Source organism: Chlamydotis macqueenii, chromosome 5, assembly GCF_036417535.1.
Source record: "Chlamydotis macqueenii isolate bChlMac1 chromosome 5, bChlMac1.mat, whole genome shotgun sequence".
NCBI lineage: Eukaryota > Metazoa > Chordata > Aves > Otidiformes > Otididae > Chlamydotis > Chlamydotis macqueenii.
In genome coordinates this window covers 60203843-60225476 of record NC_141560.1, presented here as the reverse complement: position 1 = coordinate 60225476, position 21634 = coordinate 60203843, and the positions used below count along the sequence as shown (strand labels likewise).

General features: G+C 37.0%; 1 protein-coding gene across 13 annotated transcripts in view; it reads left to right on the top strand.

The window, feature by feature from the left end:
• SBF2 (SET binding factor 2) overlaps positions 1–21634 on the top strand; it is a 297451-nt gene that overhangs the window by 224158 nt on the left and 51659 nt on the right. For all 13 annotated transcript variants that reach the window (XM_086750152.1, XM_086750151.1, XM_086750159.1 and 10 more), the window contains 7 exons: positions 11696–11866; positions 13878–14140; positions 15422–15594; positions 15859–15932; positions 16817–17012; positions 18183–18310; positions 20571–20746. In XM_086750152.1, coding sequence (XP_086606278.1) covers positions 11696–11866; positions 13878–14140; positions 15422–15594; positions 15859–15932; positions 16817–17012; positions 18183–18310; positions 20571–20746 — 1181 coding nt within the window. The remainder of the gene's footprint in view (positions 1–11695; positions 11867–13877; positions 14141–15421; positions 15595–15858; positions 15933–16816; positions 17013–18182; positions 18311–20570; positions 20747–21634) is intronic.

Here is a 21634-nt window from a genome sequence, read left to right as displayed (position 1 = left end):
TCAGCTATGAGGTCACAGAGAAGCTACCTAATGAAAGGCTGATGTGGAAATACCTGATGATGGGTGAAGAGTTGATTCTATTTTTGTGTTTTTATCAGGCTTTTATAGTTAGCTGGGATAAGTGGAATATTGGTCCAACTGTACTGTGGAAAACAGTGGAAAATTTGGTACCAACATTATCTCTCTTACTTTATAATACAAATATACAAATAATAATATATTAGTCTTTATTTTAGAATTTGTGTAAATACCAGGGAATTGCATAAAGTTATTGAATGATGCAATTAATTTTGAAAAGCAAAATTAGTAGGATTTTTTACATGTAACATGAGTTTTCATTCTTGGCTTGTATTTCTGCACAACTGTGATTGACCCAAGTAATTCTCATAAATGTCAGCATGCTGTTAGCCACCTGTAAAGCTGGAAAGACTTTCTGTGATGCGTTAGATTTCTATACTGAAATATTTTCATTCTTACATCTAGTTACTGAATTTCCTTCTAAATATTTCTTGTCTTACTCTGATGTGCTTGGGCTGAAGCCATTTCTGCTTTAAAATTCTCTCTTGAATTGCTGGCTTTAATTTAGGAAACTCCCATCCTGAAAGACTTCCTTTATTGTCTTGGCAAGAAGTTTTGACTGCTTCCATTAATTTTATTCTTGTGCCCCTATCCTGCCAGTTCTGGTACTATCTTAGTCTGTGGAAATGTTTTTGTGACTGAAATTGTATTAAATAACATTAATGTTATACTTATTTGTCCATTCTGAGAATGGTAATCCCTTAAAAGTAGAAATACATCAAGCGGCTGTTTTTTAACAGCAAGAACATGCCTGTATCATATAGGAGATACAATGGAAGAAGCTGAACCACAAAAGAAAATATATATAGGCAGGCTTTAAGTAGTTCCTATTTTTTATATAACTCTTCTAAAACAAACAGCAGTGAATTTAAGGACATAACACAGGAGAGCTTTTTCTGCAGTAATTCAAATGAAGTAATAAATATCAAAAGAACATATATTAGGTTTCATCATTGGATTTTGCTGTTCTTTCACTATCAGGGACCTAATGCTTCTTTGTATCAGCAGGGATTGTAATGTTTCAGCTCCAGATACCAGTCCAGCTTGTTTCTGGAAAGTGAGTGGTAGTGTTGGTGAAAAGTGTAAAACACATGCCCTGTTTTGCAGGGGTAGGATTGGATGTTAATCCATTCAGGTGATTCATATTTTGTAAGGAAAAAATACATGCTTATCCTTCAGGATGAGATCAGTTCCTAGACTTCTGACACTAGTGTAACTTAAAACACCATGCAGTATGGTGACAATATAAGCTAGATTTTTAAATCTTAAATTAGTTTAATATGTAAATTACTTTTCTGTAGATCATCTTGTTTAACAATTCTTCATTAAGAGTTCTTACTCATTTTGCACATATTCAAGTTGATAGGCAAAAGATTGATTAAAGGTATTTTGCGATATTATCAAGTGTGTGTGTTAGCATTTTTTGCATTACTGGAAAATCCAGGAGCCCTAGTTACAAACCAGAACTGGTGGTCTTGCTTTCATATAGAAGAACACAAAGATGAAGATCCTTATCCTCAATAATTTACAATATGAATTTAAAATAAGCAATAATATTTGAGACCAGGCAATTTGAGGCATTGCAGGGAAACTGTGGAGCAATATTAGTCATCATTATTGTTGATAATTCTGCCCATCAGTAGGTTAGCTATGGCTGAGGCTTTTATAAAGATGACATAAAAGCAGTATTTTATCAAATTATGAGAGAGGATAGTGTGCTTGCTTGGCAGGTGCTTATGAATATGAGTGGGATCATAGAAGAGAATAGCAAAGTGATGGTCAAAGTTCTGGCAATATTTCCAAACGCTCTCTCAGTCAAGGGTTTTTATTACATCCATTAAAAGTTCCTTTCATATAAAGGTTACAGTTCAGTAAATTATTTTTGTAAAAGCAAACGTACTTTTTAAGTTAAAGCAGGAATCTGGGGATTCTTGCTAGCTGTGATTGAGTGGTTTTGCAGTACCACTGACAAACACAGATGCCAAAACTTTATCTTTGATCCTTTAGATTTTAATTAGTGTGCTTTGGTTTTGAATGGACACATAATACATGTCTGTAGAACAGATTTTATGTTTTTGCAGGTAGAGCTATCTCACTTCCAAAACTATTTTTAGGTGGAAAAAAAAATCTGGAAGAAATAAAGCAGGGAAGTATAATACTACACTTTAGCATGTTAGTGGAGAGACTAACTAGAGGATTTTTTTAGCGTGTGCCTTTACAAGGAATTTTGTAAGTGAATTACTGTAGTAACTTTCCTCTGTTGAAGAAGTTTGCTTTCCCAGAATAATAACATCATGGGAAACATTGAAGAGAACTTTGTAATCTGCAATTCCTTCCCTTAGTGGTTTGCGGGAGGAAGTGCTTGGTCAGGGAAAAAAAGGACAACCCCTCTCACCCTCCCCAATTAAAATAAGAAGTAAAGATAAATGTTGTCATAAATGTTTAGTTCTGTAACTGAGGAAGTGATCCATTCTCTCCTAGAAAAAAACAGAAACCTTTCCATTGTATTTCCACAGTCATTGGATTATATTATTTGTAACTGTTCCTCATTCCACTTGAACTCATTTTCTAGCAATCATATGGAACTCCGGTTTGACTGTAACAATTTTAATTGGTTATAGCCCATCTCTTTACGTAGTTGTTATTTCTAGGATGGGATTACAGTATTACAGAAATACTGCTTCATTTAGAATTTTCACCATGAAAGACTTTCTGGTGGTTTAATTAAAATTTCTGGTAAAGCTTCTGACCTTAAAGTGAAGGAATGTAAATCTGAAGTAAGAGTGTCCCATGCATCTGTAAGTTCAACTTCGCCTCCTGATCACTACGTCCTTATTCCAGTAGAATGGAACTTAATTTTCTGCATGAAAATTCAATTCCTTTTATTGAATTCAGTTTCATTGGAGCATGAATCTGTCATGATTCAAGCAGTATTATTTTATGTTTCCAGAAGAGAGCAAATGCTTACAGATGGTAAAGTAGATAAGTTGCTGATATGTTTCTATATATTGCCTGCTTTTGTGTGAATTTCTGTTGCCATCCTAGATATCACCAATTGAAACTATGAATTGAGGTGTCACAAATGCTTTCCTGTCTTACAGTTTTCCCCTTCCCTCATACACTTTATTATTCTCCCAGTGATTCAAGCCTATAATTGCAGTTTGTATCTGCTACCCTTGTTTTCATCCACATCTCTGCATTTTATCCACTTGCTTCTTCTTTATCCTTCGTAATAGTTCCTACAGTTGAAATTCTTGTTAAGATCCTCTTCTTCACTTCCTCTGATTCATCACTGGCTTTCTTAACTTTTGAGTACCACATCAGCTCCTTGTCATTAATTCAAAACACTCCTGCCAATAAGAATGTACTGGGCACTTGTTGTAGCTCTTCTTTTCCTCATGCACTGTTCAGGCCATATCTGGATCTTTAATCATGTGGCAGAAGAGTTCCTTACAATACCCTGCTCTGTAATACACTTGCATTCAGCACCTCCAAAATCATTTTTCTGCCTGATGGTCAGACTGGATCTTTGTATAATCTCTCGAATGACTTACCTCAGAGTGCAATGAGTTCAGGTTTCTTGTCCTTACTTTAAGAATTCTTCATAATACTGCTCTTCCTATTTTTGCCTGTCCTCTCACTTTCACCTTCTGAACCATGGAGTTCATGTATGGCCACGATGAGATCTATTACTGTTAAATTTTTTTTTATTAATTTGCAATTTGTATTCTGTATTATACCTTTCCATCTTTCTGACTATTTTGCTCATCCTCTTTTTGAGGACTAGTTGAGAACTATTGTTTTAATAATTTCTTCAGAAAAGGAAACACTCTATATTGAAAGAACTCCAGAGAATTCTACCACTGAAGACAAAGAAAGTTGCCATAGGAGAAGGAAAATAGTAATTAAAGAACTACTAGAATGAAGTGACAGAAGAACTTTAAAAGAATTACTTTATTACCCTTTTTTGGATTCCTTAGATGCTCTATTAACTGGGCTTTAAGTTTCATATCAGGTCAGCAGTACTTCTAAGAATGACTATCCAAATATAAATACAAACATAAACTTGTGAGATTTAGAGAGTTTATTTGTTTCTGAGCAAAGACCTGAATAACAATGTTGTTGCTGTGTTTATTTTGTTGCTTTGTTGCTTTATTTTTGTGGGTAGAGCCAATATCGCTGTTCCAATGCAGTCACACAGGTGCACGCTCACTGCTGAGCCACATAATGCCAAAGGAATATGGTGACATTTTAAAAGATTTTTCAAAATAACAGTGTCACAACTTTGAAAATTCTTCAGATTAATTCAACACTGCAACTGAGAATTTGTGAAATCTGTAACTTAACTAATGAATTCAAACCTTGGTGAATAGAGTCATGGTAATCTCTATAATGAAATTAGATTTATTTTTTTTAATACTTTAATGTACTGTAGATAGAGGGAAAAAAAACCAGCATATTTCTTACCCACTTCTTGGAACTTGAAGCTTATTTAGAACTACAAAGTTCTACTATGAAAATATCTTATCTCTTTCTTTTTTGCGGGCTCTGAACATCCTTTATTCTAGATTATTTTAATTTCCTTAGTATGTTCCATGTATAACAGAACTTTGCAAATCTTTTTGTTATCTCTTTGGAGAAAGGAGAAGTATGTTATTATGCATTATTTAATGTTATGTGTAACTTTGTATTAGCATATATCTGTCTGTCTTTTATACATCTGTATAGAAAGCTGAGATATTCTATATGGCTTTAAGTAATGTATAGTAAATTATACATGAACTTCAGGAATCTGGGATTAAAGATCATGGGTAGTTAGATGTTTAAGTCACTTTTGCCAGAAAATGTATACAATAAATAAAGTTCCATCCAGAAGTATATCCCAGTTTTTTAAAATTCTAGAATTCTATTGCCCTCTGCTGGTTTAGTGTACCTGTCTGATTTGGTAGTGCTGAATTATAAGTGAATTGGCCTTTCTTTTCTTTTTCATGGTGAAATAAAAGTAGATAAACACTGTAATGGATCACTTGGCTACTCACACTTTAAAAGTACTTTAAAATATGTATCAGCCTTGAGTCGAGTCTTGTTTGGTGGCTTTCTGAAAGTATGAGAGGTAGCAAATTGTTTTCTTTTTTGTTGCTGAGGTTTTCAGGTTGGAGAAGAAGATTGATGCAGTATTTAATCTTTTTTTTTTTTCTAAGGCAGTAAAAATCAACACTAAAAAATAATAATGGAAGTTTCACAGTTCTTACTTTTATGTTTTAATGACCTTTCCCCACATTTGTGTGTACAATACATGTGGGTACAATTTTGTATTTTAGACGACAAGGGAAAGCCATTTATTGAATTGAATTTTTTGACTGATGTTATACATGCAACACTCAGTCAGACTTGAAAATATGTTCGTATACACTTATACTTCTTTGAATATGTGCATTCTATGATAAATAGGGGTAATGGTTTCAAAATAGAGGGAGGTAGATTTAGATTAGATATTAGGAAAAATTTTTTTACAATGAGGGTGGTAGAGCACTGGAACAGGTTTCCCATAGAGGTGGTGGAAGCCCCATCCCTGGAAACGTTCAAGGCCAGGTTAGATGAGGCTCTGAGCAACCTGATCTGGTTTGAGATCTCCCTGCTTCTTGCAGGGGGGTTTGACTGGTTGACCTTTGAAGGTCCCTTCCAACCCTAACCATTCTACAATTCTATGATTCTTTATATATACACAGTGTGATGCCAGTGTTGTCTGCAAGTAATATATAGATAAGCCTCGTTCCTGCAGGTCAATCTATGTAGATTGATCCTGTGGGACTTCTTTGAAGTCTTTTTGAATTTACCAGGTATCTGCGTGGGCATAACACAGATCTCAGTGTGGGACTGCCTCATAGAATATGTTCATATGCAGAACATGGTTTACATCACCTTGGAGAGAGGCAGCGTGTTTCCTACAGTAAGTGATACCTATTCATGATGTGCAATAGGTAATAATTGACTGAATATTGATATAAACAGCTCCTAGATGGGGAGTAACCCTTTAAAGTAGCAGTGTTACTATGTCCTTGATGATCTATAAACTCACACTTGCAGACTTTCAGGGAGCACCTTAACCAACACAGGAGAGGAAGTGCTGTGGTCTCCTTTGGTATGCAAAGAAGATCAGGTGTTGCGATAGCTTTCTCACAGACGTCAAGCAGATACCCATAGCACAGTGATTCCTTGAAGAGCTAAGGAGGAAGCTTTTCTCTGCATTTAGCAGTAACCTCTTTCTCACCAAAAATGTTCAAACCAATAACCCAGGATGTAAGTTGGAGACAGAAATCCAATTTATTTCTGAAGTAAACTGGATTTCTCTAAAAAAATAGAGTACTATTGAGTTTGCCTCTTCATTTCCATAGCCAAGAGACATGCAGCAAAATTCTGTGACAAAAGAACAATCTCAAGTATATTTGTATTGTTTTTTACTCTTTTTGTTTTATAACTCTTTTTCCAACTTCATAATAAATAATTAGATCCTTTGCATTGCTAGAATAAACTTGCTTTCTTCTTTAAGCTTTTATGGTGTAAAGAATAGTGACTGATGAGTGATCGGCCCAAAGCATGCTTTTCTTTTCCAGAAACAAGCAATCTAAATAATATAATGTCATAGAGAATCTCTTTGGGGACTACAGTAAGTTTGTGAGTCTTGGAGTTGATGCACATTTTTTACTGAGCCGCAAGTATCATTTTCAGAATTGGAAGTATCCAGTGTCAGGAAACAGAGAAAAAATTCTAGGCAGGTGTTATCCAGTGTCAGCAAGTAAGGTGGAAATAATAGAAAGATAATTCCTGGATTCAGAAAGTTGCATATAGTCACGCATAGCAAATCCCGAATCTACCTTGTATTTTCACAAACTGTAGAATTTAATTCATTGTTTATATGGGTAATGTCTGTTTCATATGTAATTTGGGAGGGAGTGTTTGGGTTTTTTTAAATGACATTAGTCTATTGAAAGAACTCGGTGTCCTTTGCAGAAGTTAACTCATTTCCTGTTGGTTATTACTATTTACACCTCAACGTTCATTTAAGCTATCATGCAGACAACTTTAGAATAAGGACTTAATCAGTTCTGAACTGTTTTTATTATTTTCTTCTGGGGTCTTTTTTAAGCTGTCAGCCCTCAAATCCTCCCTCATAAGTAGGAAATTCTTTTACTGCCTCCTATGTTCAATCTGTCTGGCAGAAATTAATTATCAGGACACGATCATAAATATCGGTATAGTTTAGCTGTCCTGTGGAACGAGAGGTGAAGATTTGTGTTGTATATGTAGTATATTGCTTGATGAAAAACACTGAAATACTGTTTCACTTATATTGGAGAAATCCTAGGCGAATCCTTTTGAATACAACAGTAAACATTGGGGCCGTTTTGATGTATTAGATTAGTTTCCGTTCTAGTCAGATGGGCTGACTAGGCACTCCTGGGGTAGAGAATATAAATACTGCAAGCTTCATTAAATGCTTATATTTGTACCAAGAGTATTTTTAGTCAATGGATTTTGACTGCATAGGAGCAGCAGTGTGCTTCTTAAGGTTGGTATTCGTATTGCTTTTTTGCAAACAGACTAACCAAAACAAGCTGAGAATACAAAGTGATTTTGCCCAAAATAACTGGCAGATCTGAGCCTGGAACTACAAGCCCTGACTTTGATTCTGTTCTGAGGCCACTATCAGATTTTGCCACTTGTTTTGACACATGCAGTTGAAGAGAAGGGTAGTGTTGATGATCTCTTAGCTTTTTGATGGATTTTCTTTCACCCTTTTGTAGAGGAACTATTTTTACTTTGCTTAGGAGTTACTGTCAGTGTTGATTTATGCCACTATATTTAAACATAAATCTCCATTGTTTAAAAATTCTGTTTTGTACATGGCTGTTCATGGTTTTAAATTACGAACAAAAGAAGAGCATCTAAAAGCCCCTAAGCTTTCCTGTCATGTTTTTCCCCATGTGAAAATTGTTTGTTTCATTTTTATTTCTGTGATACTATTGCTGTGGACTCAGGGTTATGAGTTTAAACTTTCTTTCAGGTTTATGCCAAAAATCACTCTCTCTTTACCTAGTTTACACAATTCCCTGATTTGGGCTGAGGCATCAAAAGCAGATGGACAGGTTGATAATCAAATCACTCCTTTGTGTGACATTCACTACACAAATTGGCATGAGTTAACTGTACCAACTAGCTAGGCTTGAACAGATGTTCACCTTTTTCCTTTCTCCTTTCTCTGACATCATACTCCCTTTTTGCAGCTGTATTGTGACTGGGAATTACTGTGAAAAAAAATTAAGTATAAATCAAAGTAAAAGCCATGATACAGCTTTAGCAGTAACTGTTGCTTTCAAGATGTGTTGTCCATATTTATACTTTGTGTTTTACCTGTCAACCCCGTTCCTCTGTTTTGTGCGTGTAGATTTTGAGTTAGGTGAGTGACTGGGCAAGATCCATTCTGTGGGCCCTGTGTTAATTACCATAGCTGAACAAATTAAGCCATTTTAGGCTATCTGTATATGCACCTACTAATAGTGAAAGATAGGAAACATGTACAGCTCTTAAAGATTACTGTAAAGGAAGTAGCTTTACAGGAGGATTGAGGTAGTCTTCATCTATATTTTCTGCTTTAAAATTTTATTTTTTACAATTATAAGACTCTATTTCATGTACAGTTAGTTTTCCTACTAATTAACAGGCTTGACGTAGTCATGAGTTAGTGTATATTTTGTATGCCTGAGATTTTTTTCAAGGGATGCCCAGCAGTCAATACAATATCAGTAGGATTCTGTTTGAGCTGTCCTGTGATTTAACAGCTAGGTCGAAAATGGGAGCCATTACTATGTGGTCAGTTATCATTTCATGTGAGCTGCCATAAACTGCATCACAATTGAAACTTGGGAATCTGTTAAACAAACTAGCTATCTTCTGTTTCAATCTGTGTTGAATAAACAAATTCACATTTAATGTAATTTGAATCTTCTACACATTTCAATTTCTTAACAAATTACCAATAAATTTTGATGAAATTCTGTGTTATTAAATAAAAATTTTATTTCTCACTTTTTGATGTTAATCACAGGAAGGTATTTCAGTTGGGTAAATTTTAGGAGCATGTCACATATCATTTCCTCAAACATACCATTCAAAGAACTTTGTCTTTGATAGGGAATGAATACATGGCACATGATTGGGACTTTTAGTTTGTGATGTACTTGGAAGAGCATAGTATGGAAAACACAGTTTGAAGAATTGCAAAACCAGAAATCTGTAAACCAGACTTTAAAATTTTCAGTTGTAATTTTGTAACCTTCTACTTGAATACCTGTCTCCCTACTAAGGAAGTATTATATATACTGGCTGTTGTGTAAATTGTGCAATTATGAATGTTAAATTGGGTAGTATTCATGCTCTACACGAAAGTGGTTTACAACATAATCATTAAAGTAAAATTTAACTTCTAGATATAGTGTATATTTCAGGTATGGGTAGTATTCTGTGTGAAAGTCATTAAATGAAGTACCCAGTAATGTACCTCATTCTTCAGTTCTACTTCATAAATAATCATAAGCAGGTATTTAGGTTACGTACTTCTTTGCTATATGCAGTATACAACACAAAATTTTTATGGCCTTTTTTTCAAAAAGTAAGAATGAATGATGTGAGATTTCATTCTTCATTACTCAAGTAATTGAAATAAATTTCTTTTCATTGTATTTGGTTATCAAGAATATTAAACACCTCACTGGGAGAATACTGCTACCGAAATAAATAGACCTACTTAAAAAATTTGTGTGTTCATAATGAGTAATGCTGTAAAAATTCTGGGTTTGTTTGAAAGCCTTGTGACATCAAAGAATATACCCAATTTAGTACTCTTTCGGGAGTTGGATTTGGGTCATACAGTGCAGTAGACAACAATGAAGAGCACAATTTATCTAATCTTCTGCAGTTGCAACAAATGCAGCTTTTTGGAAGAATCAGTTGCCACTTACAATTATTTTAAATTTCATTACTGTAGTTCTGACTTTTAAGTAAAATGAGAAATAATTCTCAAGTGTTTGAGTACTGATTTCTGTGTTGTAGGACTAGGTTATTAAAAACACTGTGTTGTGTTGGCAAGGAAAAGCGTTTTGTATTAGAAATCTGTTCTGTACTATCATCACAGAGTTCTTCCTCTCAATTCTCGTTTTCCTACTGTGAATCAAGAAAGCCATGCCTTGCACTAGCATTAGACTTGTATACAGCTTCCTTCATGTAAATTTCTTTAATGGCACAAAACTGGAGACAATTTCTCTTTCCTATCTTGCAGTACAAAAACGGGTATATATTGCATATTTCAGTCTGTAAAACTGATATATATATATATATATGTTATATATATATAACGATAACTAAGCCCTAGCCTTTTGTTGTAGTTCAGCCCCGATCGGGACCAGACTACGCTGTCTCTCTCACTCTCTCTCACTCCCCCCACCCTCCAAGAGAATAAGGATAAGGAAAAACAGCTCGAGGTTTGAGAACGGGGAGAAATCCTTAAAGTTATTGTCACAGGCAAAACAGACTCGACTCATTTATTTCTAAAACTAGCAGGAGAATGAGACAGAGAACAAGATAACCTCCCCCTACCCTCCCTCTTCCCAGGCTTAACATTATCTCTACTGCCTTCCCCCCCACCAGCGGCACAGGGGAGGAAGAGGGAATGGGGGTTGCGGTCAGTTCATCACGCGTTGTTTTACGCTGCTAGTTCATTGTCGGGGGAAGAACTCCTCGCATTCCTCCTCTGCTCCATTGTGGGGTCCCTCCCACGGGCCACAGTCCTTCGTGGAACTGCTCCGGCGTGGGTCATCTCTTCCATGGGGTGCAGTCCCTCTAGAACAGCTGCCCCAGCAGGCCCTCCACTGGCCACAGCCTCCTTCAGGCATCCACCTGCTCTGGTGTGGGGTCCTCCATGGGCTGCAGATGAATCTCTGCTCCTCTGTGGACCTCCATGGGATGCAGGGGGGACAACCTGCTCCACCATGGTCATCACCACAGGCTGCAGGGAAATCTTGGCCAGGAGCCGCATTACTCCTCCCCCTTCTTCACTGACCTTGACATCTGCAGCTGTTCCTCACAACAGGCTGGCAGACACCTCTCAGGATCCTTTTTACATCTTATTCACTTCTCATCTCCTCTCCACTTCTTGCAGCCAGGCTGGGCCGAGTTGGGCCCAGGTGGCTGCCCGGCAGGAGGCCAGAGGGTGAGGCCTGCAAGGCCCAAGAGGCTTGCACCTCCCCCTCTCTGCCCCTGCTCAGCTGCTTCATGTCTTCTCCCTTTTTTTTTTTTTTTCCCCTCCTGTTTTCCCCCTCTTAAGTACATTATCACAGAGGCATTATCACAGGACATTCTGCTACCAATTGGCTCTGCCTTGGCCAGCAGCGGGTCCACCCTAGGCCCATCCGAGTCCACTGAACAAAGGGGAGCAACTTCTAGCAGTTTCCTACAGAATCTACCACTTTGGGCCCCCCCTCACCAAACAAAACCAGAACACCTTTAAAGGAAATTAAATAATAGGACTAATTTGTCAATTTTGCACATTTTTTACTTTCAGAAATTAGCACCTGGAGTTAGTCAGTTTGCTTACACCTGTGTGCAAGACCATCCTATCTGGACTAACCAACAGTTTTGGGAAACGACCTTTTATAGCAACGTGCAAAATCAAGTTCGCTCCCTCTACCTTACAGCCAAAGATGACAACTATGTAGTACAGTTGAGACAAAAGGTAGGAGAATATATTAAAGTAAATATCAAAGTAGTATTTTTATGCACATTTACATTGTCTCCTAAGTTACAGAAAGCTAAGTTATTGTTTCTCCAATTTTACATAATTTTCTTTCATACAATAACATCAAAAATAAAAAAATTATATGCAAAGCATTATAATTTGATGTTGTTCTTATGATTTTTCAAACAACCATTCTTTGTATAATTTTCCATACTTTTGACAGTGTCCTGCACAACATCCTTCTCCCTAAACTGGAGAGGCATGAGTTTGACGAACGGACTACTCAGTGGATAAGGAATTGGCTGGATGGCCGCACTCAGAGAGTGGTGGTCAACGGCTCAATGTCCAAGTGGAGACCAGTGATGAGTGGTGTTCCTCAGGGGTTTGTGTTTGGCCCAGCCCTGTTTAACATTTTTGTCAGTGACATGGGGTATAGAGTGCACCCTCAGCAAGTTCGCCAACAACACCAAGCTTTGTGGTGCCGTTGATATGCTGGAGGGGAGGGATGCCATCCAGATGGACCTGGACAGGCTGGAGAGGTGGCCCCCTGCCAACCTCATGAAGTTCAACCAGGCCAAGTACAAGGTCCTGCAGCTGAGTCATGGCAATCCCAGGCTGAGTGGAGAATGGATCGAGACCAACCCTGAGGAGAAGGACTTGGGGGTGCTGGTAGATGAAAAGCTGAACATGAGCCAGCAATGCGCCCTTGCAGCCCAGAAGGCCAACTGCATCCTGGGTTGCATCAAGAGGAGCATGGCCAGTAGGTTGAGGGAGGTGATTCTGCCCCTCTACTCTGCTCTCGTGAGACCCCACCTACAGCCCCCAACATAAGAAGCACATGGACCAGTTGGAGCGGGTCCAGAGGAGGGCCACATAGATGATAGGAGGGCTGGAGCACCTCTCGTATGAGGACAGGCTGAGAGTGTTGGGACTGTTCAGCCTGGAGAAGAGGAGGCTCTGGGGAGACCTTATAGTGGCCTTCCAGTACCTAAAGGGGGCCTATAGGAGAGATGAGGAGAGACTGTTCAGTAGGGCCTGTTGTGACAGGGCTAGGAGTACTGGTTTCAAAATAGAGGGAGATAGATTCAGATTAGATATTAGGAAAAAATTTTTTACAATGAGGGTTGTAGAACACTGGAACAGGTTTCCCAGAGAGGTGGTGGATGCCCCATCCCTGGAAACGTTCAAGGCCAGGTTGAACGGGGCTCTGAGCAACCTGATGTGGTTGGAGATGTCCCTGCTCCTTGCAGGGGGGTTCGGCTAGATGACCTTTAAAGATCCCTTCCAACCCTAATGATTCTGTGATTCTATGGTCTACTTTAACCTTCACATGTGTTTATATAGAAAAAAAAACCTTTGCAAAATACCTAGTCCTTTAAGATCAGACATTAGGTCACTAATATTGGCTGCGAGATTCCTTTATTCTAATTTCCTCAGGCTTCAATATAATTTGACTGTGTGCCATCTACCTAGTTTGCTTCAAGCAAATGCTAGAATTGGACTATTGGACTCCAATACATAAAACCATTGATGTTTCAGCTTGTCTTGAAACTATTTATATAAAAGCTTGTCTCACCGAACATCCTAGGAATTTGGACAATATCACCTGCATCAAGCAATGAGCTACATGTTATTTCTCAAACTGATTTATACTTGCTCTTATGTGAGCAAGTATATAAGCTAAGGAGACCAGCTATATTAAAATCAGTAAACCGCTCTGGAGAAACATGGAAGATCATTTAGCATTAAAAAAATCGGGACAAAATTATGTTATTTAGATCTGTCCACATTGTGCTACTTGCATATTCCAGTAAACTACCTTCAAAGCTCAGTTACTATAATCATAACTCTCCTAAAACTCTATTGAGTGTACTTATTTGCTTTTTCTTTTTAAATTAATATATAGTTTAAATAACTGAAGTTTAATAAACAATTTAATAAACAAAATTTTGACTAAACGTTGGTTTTTTTTAGTTATAGCTTTATTATTTCTTTCTGTGTCTTCTAGGAGAAAAATTCTGTAGGTCCAGACCAGGATAAGACAGCAATGGACATAGCTGCTGAGCAGTTGCGATTATGGCCAACTCTTAATAAACAAATGCAGCAGGAACTAGTTCAGAATGAGGAAAGTACAGTTTTTAGTCAGGCAATTCATTTTGCTAACCTCATGGTCTACCTGCTAGTACCACTGGATACAAGTAAGAACAAGTTACTGAGAACATCGGCTGCAGGTGACTGGGAGAGTGGAAGCAACAGTATTGTCACAAACAGGTGGGTACACAAGTTCAGTGGTAATCAGTCAGGAGAGACTACAGTTTTTAGAAGCTTCTTAGTTTTCAGGACTTACTCTGAATACCAGATTATTTCAGTATCTTCTCTTCTTTTCAAGTTCATTAATTAAGGAGAGCAGAAGTCTAACATGATTCCTCTTAAATAACAGAACTTAATATGGAGTAATTTACCACCATTTAAATGAACATAAAAAATTTATTCTCGCAGTAAGAATTTTTCATCTAGTAATGCAAATGTTGAAGACAAACATAAGATATGATGGGGAAGAAAACAGCAGCCCAAAAACTACTGTTAGTTTTTATATAACTTGAAAAAAACAGTGTATGAACCTAAAATCAAGAAAGCATTTGTATAGCTCCATAAAATAGTAAATTCTGTCCAACAGCTGGAAGGAGGAAAGGCACTGAGGTCACAGAAAACAAAAGGGCTGAAGCACTGTTGTGAAGGTTAAATTACTAAGGAGGCAGGAGAACTATAACCCCAGTTGCATTTGCTAGCATGCAAATCCAGGACATTTCATAACAAGCTTTCCTGCCTTTCTATTTATTGTCTTCATTATCACCTATGATCCATCAGAATTCCCACCTGATAAAATTGTAGAACACTATGTGAGAACACTGACATCAAGTAAAAGATAGGCAGGCTATCAGTATCAAAATCTCCATGGCTACTCATTTTTGCTAATTCAGGCATTAGGACATGGTCAGTAGACAGGTTGTGGTCTATGTTGCAATGTATGAATCTGACCCTTATTATTATTATTATTATTATGGGAAGCATTTTTAGATGTTCAAAGTGTATCTCCCACTGACTCGCTTGCATTTTGTATCTGATGCACAAAAAAAAAAATTTCTTATGGTCTTTTTAGCTTTGGAGTGCTTTGCTCTGCAACCAAAATATTCATTTAATGTATCTTTCTCTATGTAACTGGATATTTGTTTACCATGAGTTGCAAAAAATATTGACTCTATGAAGAGAAGACATAGAGCTCCCTTTCAAGGAGCTTTTTCTCTTATGGGCCTGTCTACACTGGACTCATGGAAGGAAAGTTCTCCTGTGTCATCATCCATGCAGTTCTGACAGTGTTGATGACAGTGAAAATACTATGTAATTGTGGTATCACGATATGCTTTTAGCAAGGTTTATGTACTGTAACTAGAAAAAAAAAAAACCACAGCTTGTCTGTGTCTAGCCAGGTATCATATGTGCATCACCAGCTGAATTTTTCACACTCGAAATTTCTTTTATTTATTTCTATAGTATTGCAGGCAGTGTTGCAGAGAGTTATGACACTGAAAGTGGATTTGAGGACTCTGAGAACAATGATGTTGCAAATGCGGTTGTACGCTTCATCACCAGATTTATTGACAAGGTTTGCACAGAGAGCGGAGTTACACAGGATCACATCAAGGGTCTTCATTGCATGATACCAGGTAAGAATTGTTACAAAAAGTAGTTTGTAATCTTTCTTTTTTCTTTTTTTTTTCCTAGTGAAAGAAGTGCACTTTTTCGTTTCAGTTACTTTTAGTGAACGTAGAAGGTTAGATTTCTTTTCTAAACTATAATTGCTGTTGAATCTCAAATAATTATTCCCTTGGTGTTTAAATTCGAGAATTTCAGAATATCAGTCTTAATTAGATTGCAACTTTCTTTTTCTTATTATGTGAGACTTCGTTTATGGTATTACTACTTTCCAGGCATTGTTGCAATGCACATAGAGACCCTGGAGGCTGTCCATCGGGAGAGTAGGCGACTTCCACCAATACAGAAGGCAAGTATTATGAAACAAATTTGTATTCTTTACAAGTATCAGAATCATGTAATTTAGTAATCTTTTCTCCCTCTCATAATGTTAGGAGGAAATATCAAAACACTGAAAGAAAATTTCCACCAGTGATAAATAAAGTCCTTGTCTTAGGTCTAATGAAATACGAACTTCTGAAACCAGTAGAGCCGAACTTCTTATCATAAACAGACTGTTGCATACCCACTGTTTTTTGAATCATAGAATCATAGAATGGTTAGAGTTGGAAGGGACCTTCAAAGGTCATCTAGTCCAACCCCCCTGCAAGGAGCAGGGACATCCCCAACTAGATCAGGTTGCTCAGAGCCTCATCCAGCCTGGCCTTGAACATTTCCAGGGATGGGGCTTCCACCACCTCTCTGGGAAACCTGTTCCAGTGTTCTACAACCCTCATTGTAAAAAATTTTTTCCTAATTTCCAATCTAAATCTGCCTCCCTCTATTTTAAAACCATTACCACTCGTCCTGTCACAACAGGCCCTACTGAACAGCCTCTCCCCGTCTTTCTTGTAGGGCCCCTTGAGGTACTGGAAGACCGCTATCTGGTCTCCCCAGAGCCTCCTCTTCTCCAGGCTGAACAGCCCCAACTCTCTCAGCCTGTCCTCATAGGAAGGGTGCTCCAGCGCTTTTATCATCTTCATGGCCCTCCTCTGGACTTTCTCCAACTGGTCCATGTCCTTCTTATGTTGGGGGCTCCCATTTCTCTCAGTTGAGTCCAAACTCCATCTCCCTTCTTTGGACTCACTCTCATAACAATTCTTTTTTTAAGCTTTGTAAGACAAATCTTGTAACTACATTGTGGTATAACACTGCTATCGCCATGACACTTATACTTTCATTTATTTGCATCAGCCCAAAATTCTACGACCAGCTTTACTGCCAGGAGAAGAATTTGTTTGTGAAGGTCTTCGTGTTCTACTGGATCCTGATGGCAGAGAGGAAGCTACAGGAGGACTGCTTGGAGGTCCTCACATCCTCCCTGCTGAAGGAGCTTTGTTCCTTACCACTTACAGAATTATATTTAAAGGCACTCCCCATGATCAACTAGGTAAGTAAAATTAAACAGTGATAACTGTGGTCCTTCGGATAGGTGAGACTTTGAGGTGGCCTATCCACCTATTCAGGCATCAATATCAAAATGTATGTACCTCATAGTATAATTTTTCATGTTTATCAGATGAGAATAATCTCTTAATATAGGTTTTTATCACTAGATATGACAATGATTGATTTTGATTTTGCATTTAACTTAACTAGAACTCACTTCTCCAGATGAGGCATTAGATGCTAAATGTTCAGTTATTCCTGCATATTGGATATTTAGAGTGCTGTCTTCAGTAATTTATGTAATATAAAATCATAATATGTACTTAGAGGAAACTTCAGTAGACTGTCACATGGTATTATGGGCTTTTGTGGACTACCTAAAGTTGGAGACAGAAAGTAACAATGTTCCTGACCATACTTCAGTAATTTCCATAGACTTTCAAATGGACAGAATGCTTAGTATCTTTATATCTCAGTTCCATCTGTAAAGTTAGTCTAATAATGCTGCTTTACAGAGCAGTAAGCTGCTTCATCACTAAGAGAGAAAATATATACTGTGTGAGATCTATAGCTTCCACTACAACTTGCTTTTCATTAAACAGTTTTTTTCAGTCACTGGAAGTATGTTAAATTATTCATGAATTAGTATTCTCCCTAAAATGATTATTATAAATTCAGTATTCTTTTTACTAGGTTATGGGAATAGCTCTTCTAAATGATAAATTACATATTTTGACATCTGCCATTTCTAAGCAGATTGTGATTCAGAAGTGTGTATTTATTGTAGAAAGTTCATGGTCATATGTGTATACTGTTCAGTATTCACAAGTTCTATAATGCAGTATGAAATTTGAATAACCTTGAAACTGTTTCATCACTGCCTACCAACCTAGATTTTAGGGATGCATTTCCATCATGTAGAAAAACTCAGAAGAAATGAGAATATTTTTTGTAATTATCGCAGCTGAAATTAAGCAGAAATTCAGATTACAAATAATACTTTAGGAATTTACCAACTTCTCGGTTATTTTGCCTGTACTGTTACCTGTACTGTTATTTTCATATTCCTTTGTACTTACTCATTCCTATCTATTCAAAATACACTATGACTAAACCAGATCTGATTCTGTGATCTAATGAGTATCTGTAAACGCCATTTTATGGTCCTCAGTTGGAGAGCAGACGGTGATCCGGAGCTTTCCTATTGCATCTCTTACAAAGGAGAAGAAAATCACTATACAGAACCAGCTGCAGCAGAGTATGCAGGAGGGACTGCAGATCACTTCAGCTACCTTTCAGGTAAAAGGAAGTTTTGTAAAAGTTTATGTGGCAACACAGTCAGCTCAGAATACTTAGGAGCAGCAGTTTGTCCTCGTATTTGTGCAGAGTTCAGTTTTCTGCCCTGTAAGGTCAATAAAGAATGCAGTCCTCATAGAAGGCATGGTGTTTCTTGGCCCAGATGATATTTACAGAGGGTCACCTTTTTGTAATTGATTTCTTTCACTCCTTTCCTCACCATTCTATTTTGGATCCAGTAAAGGCCTATTTTGGGTCCAAAATCTCTTAATGTGAGTAAGCCTAGGCAGGCCAGTGGAAACATGTTTTCCCTCTCCTCCAGCTACGTGGAATGAATATGGGAAAGCAACAAACATTGCTTTCTTCTCAAGACTTCTCACTTTACCAGCTTTCTGTAAAAATCCATGACAGAAAATCATGGTATATCCCACATGGAAGCTGCACTTACAGGAATCTTTAGGGTAGCCACCACTGGCCAGAAACAAGGAGCCTCTGTATGACTTGCACAGATCGTGATATTTTCCTGTATGCAAGATCTCTCTCACTGTGTTCAGCAGAAGCATGTACTGCAGAGCAATTGACAGAGATGGACTTCTAAGAATTAGGAATCATGAAGTCTCTGAAGTCTTCCCTAAATGTTTCTTCTTGGTGGTCATCTTAACTGTGATCAAACCCTAAGAGATGGAAAGTTGAAGCAAGGAATTTTATATCCTGGACTGAAAGTAGATTGCAGTAACTAAGCATATGAAATATTTTCTTGGGTTGACTGACTGCAGAAGTATATTTTCATTGAGAACAACAACTCTGACATTTGAAAACATAATAAAATAGATCATCAGCATTTTAGTAGTTCCTTAGAATAATGGACATTATTTAGCTAATCATCCTTCAATATCCTATTTGAAAGCGTAAGATTAGGAATACAAGTGAGTAAAAAACCGAGAGACAGTTGTTCTTGTGGACTTTTGAGAGGACTTCATGAAGACTTTTATTTTCCAGAAATCTTTTTGCCAGAATAGTTAGCATGTTTCAATGATGTGCTAAATACAGTCACAGCTCAGTGTTTTTAGTGCTGGATTCTGGTCAAACATCGTCTTTGCTTTAGATTAGCGTAGTTTTGTATTAGGTTATGAGAAAAAAAACAATCAACAGTTTATTTTCTGTTCCCTTTGTAACAGCTAGAGTTCAATGCAGTATGAAATAGCCCCTCCTCTTTGTTTATTAATTCTGACTTTCAGAAGGTTTTGGCTGCAGTTATGCCGTTTAATGTCTTTAAAACTTCAGATCAGTGTAACCCCTAAAGATGCAAGAGCTCCTTTCAAGGAGGTCCTAGAACAACAGAGTTATTAGTCATTTGGAAAGTATTTACGAAACAAGTGAAATTTAAAAAGGACTTATGAAGTCCACCTTCTAGATGGCAAACAAAAGACATTCAAAAGGTGTATAGGTATGTGCTCAGAAATAAAGCTCTAAGATATTTCTTTGTTTCCTTTTTCCACATTCTTAAAGTTCTTTTGGGCCATTTTATGGATTCTCTATTTTCTCTCTCTATTTTTTTTTTTCTTCCTCCTTCCTCCCCCTCCTGGCCCCAAATTGCTGAATGTCATCCTTTTCGGTGAGGGTGATGAGATATGGGATAGGATTTTTTTTTTTTTTTTTCAAAAACCTTTTTTAGTGCGGTGGATGGATCAGCATTGAACAGGTTAGTGCTTTTTTAAAGATCAAATTTCACTATGATATCTTTATTATTAGCAGCTTTCTATACTTTGCAAGGTGAGGCAAGAATTAGAATGACTAAGTAATGGAAATATAATGGTTATGACATATGAATGCTGGAATTGTTGGTTTGATGAGAGTCTTTGAAGTGCATTACTAACCTTAGTTTCCAGTATATGGGCAGAGCTGGCAGGATGCTTCCAGGCTAAGCTATCCCATGTGACTAGTATTTGAACTGCTGGAGACATCTTTGTGCCAGCACTACTACTTGGATTTACCAAAATATTTTGTGTTTGATATTATGAGAATTCCAGATGCTTCTTAGTGAAAATAACTTGGGACATAAATATAAAAATTGAATAAAAAATTAATAAGCTGTGTAATATCCCTCAAAATCGATAAGATATATGTACAAATATTTGTATTTTCTGATGGGCATAATACTGCATAAGCATGGGAATTTTGCTAATGTATTTTAGGATCTTTTAATGTCTTTAATTCTGTAATTTTTTTTCAGTTTCTAACTTGTCATGTCTTTAATATGCAGTTAATTAAAGTAGCATTTGATGAAGAAGTAAGTCCTGAAGTGGTGGAAATATTTAAGAAACAGTTAATGAAGTTCCGTTATCCTCAGTCTGTCTTCAGCACTTTTGCATTTGCAGCTGGGCAAACAGCACCACAGATAATTTTACCGAAACAAAAAGAAAAGAACACTTCATTCCGGTATAGTCATTCTTCTTCATTTATTACTCATGTTCTTGTTTAGTATTAGTCAAATACATTGAACAATCTGACAGCTTTGCAGAAATGCAGATCATTCAAGCAGTTTTCAGGAAAGTCAAAATAACTGATTGCTGTTCTGCGTGTTTTTATATTTCCTGAATAAAAGGTAGATTCCATGATATACATGTTGATTTGGTATAGGAGCACATTATTTATTCAAATTTCTGGCTGCAGTGAGTCTGAACAAGCATCTCATTACATTTTAAAAGACAAGTATTGTAAGTAGCATCTTCAGATATGCAAACTATGCCAACAAAAAAAATCAGATTTGTTGTGTGTTACTTTATAGATTAATAACCTAATGTGGGTTAGAAGTAATTTTACCTTTACTACAGTCTGTACAATTGTCCTAGTGTTTTTTAATCTAGAGTTTGAGCTTTGGGTCCTTTTTTGAGGTTTATATTATACGTTATTTTTTACTAGATTAGATGGATCATTAGTCTTTTCTAGAGTGGTAGTTCCTGTGATTCTCTGTTGATTATTGTGTTGTTGCCACAGGAAGATAGAATCCCAAGTTAGTCATGGAATCCTAAAGCTTTAAGGCAACTTCTATCTTTCCTGTTTTTACTTTGTCAACTTTGTAGATTTATCACGTTGCTAGCAAAACACAAATACCTAAAGAAAGATGATGGCTGCTTATTCATTACCATTAGACATAATAGACACAAATTTATCTCAATAAAATTGGTGTTTAAAAATTGATGCAGGAAGTAACTTTTCTGGAGATTACAATTTTTGTCATCATATTACATGAAAAATTATGAAATACATTTTATTTGGCTAAATGAGTTCATCATTAAATTCTGTACATGCTATTGGGGAGAATCA